This window comes from Cynara cardunculus, unplaced genomic scaffold (genome assembly GCF_001531365.2).
Source record: "Cynara cardunculus var. scolymus isolate 2C unplaced genomic scaffold, CcrdV1 Un_Scaffold_1001, whole genome shotgun sequence".
In the NCBI taxonomy this organism is placed as follows: domain Eukaryota; kingdom Viridiplantae; phylum Streptophyta; class Magnoliopsida; order Asterales; family Asteraceae; genus Cynara; species Cynara cardunculus.
Genome location: NW_020200661.1, coordinates 1 through 1,355, shown reverse-complemented (window position 1 = coordinate 1,355; position 1,355 = coordinate 1). Strand labels below are relative to the sequence as shown.

Sequence of the window (1,355 nt, the reverse complement as noted above, 5' to 3'; positions counted from 1 at the left end):
TTAGGGTTTAGGGCTTAGGGCTTAAGGCTTAGGGCTTAGGGCTTAGGGTTTAGGGTTTAGGGTTTAGGGTTTAGGGTTTTTTTTTTGATAGGGAGGGGGGAGACCCCTCCAGATCAAGGCAAAACACTAAAACAACAAAATACGCTCTCGGGTGGGGGCGAACCACATCCACCAGAATCCAAGGCACCCAGAAGAGAAAGAAGGGGAGAAGAGGAGAAGAGGGAAGAAAAAGAAAAAGGGAGAAAGAAGCAGAGAGAGGAARAGAGACAGAGACAGAAGCCGACCACAAGGGAAGGGCCCGGTCAAGCCAAGACCGGGAAGCAACGGGGGACACCACAGGGGCAGGAAAAGGGGCCTAAAAAAGGCACACCCTAGACCTTACCAAGAAAAACCAGGAGGGCAGAAGAGCTCACACAAAGCAGACAAAGCAGCACAAAAGAAAACAGACGGCTAAGGGAGGTTCCAGGCAAGCCGAGCCCGGACAACGTTAGGGGAGGGCTTAAAGGTCAGGCAAAGGAGCCTGGACCGAAAATCATCAGAAATCGTCTTACCAACCATACTATGCGATCTTCTCTTGCTCTTGAAGATACRGTTATTTCTTTCTTGCCACAGGTGGTAGACAGTCCCAGCAAGCACTAAGCGACGAATGATAGACCAAATGGTCTTTCCTTTTATGACCTGCTGGAACAAAACAATAATATCATCCCAGTTATCCAGGACACCGTCGAGGTTCAGTTTGGCTTTTAAACCATTCCAGACCAGATTAGGGAACGGGCACTCAAAGAAAAGATGCGCATGCGAATCAGGCCCGTTCTGACAGAAAGCACAGGACAGGTCAGCATGGGCCTCCCAGAAACGGAGTTTATCGTGCGTCTTGAGACGCTGCTTGAGAGCAACCCACAGAATGAAGGCATGTCTAGGGATGCTTTGGGAGAACCAGACCATATGATGCCAGGAGACATCAGGCTCATTTGGACGAAGGGAGAGCCACACCTCACGAACAGAGAAAGGAGTAAGACGGCCATCYCGAGTTCTCCAGAGGAGCTTATCAGGGATGGTCGAAGAAAGAACAGGGAGGGGAGAGACACGGATAGAAGGGTTTGAACTGTCCCTCAGGAGAGGAGACGTCCAATTGCCCTGGGACACAATATCTCTGACAGAAGCAGAGAGAGAAAGGTTGGAATTGAGAATATTACGGGGGGAGATATACCGGTAGAGGGGGCCAGCCGGATGSCAGTTATCATACCAGGCAGACGTGGACGCGCCATCACCAATCTGGGAGACAATGAAGTCTCTAATCTTTTCCCTCATCCCAAGGATCTTCCTCCAGCCCCAACCCACATCACTGCATATCG

At 50.6% G+C, this 1,355-nt stretch overlaps 1 protein-coding gene across 1 annotated transcript; it reads right to left on the bottom strand.

The window, feature by feature from the left end:
- Positions 1-450: 450 nt before the first annotated feature.
- LOC112502166 lies at positions 451-1,311 on the bottom strand. Its single transcript, XM_025106007.1, has one exon. The coding sequence runs from the start codon at positions 1,309-1,311 to the stop codon at positions 451-453; it is 861 nt and encodes a 286-aa protein (XP_024961775.1).
- Positions 1,312-1,355: the final 44 nt, after the last annotated feature.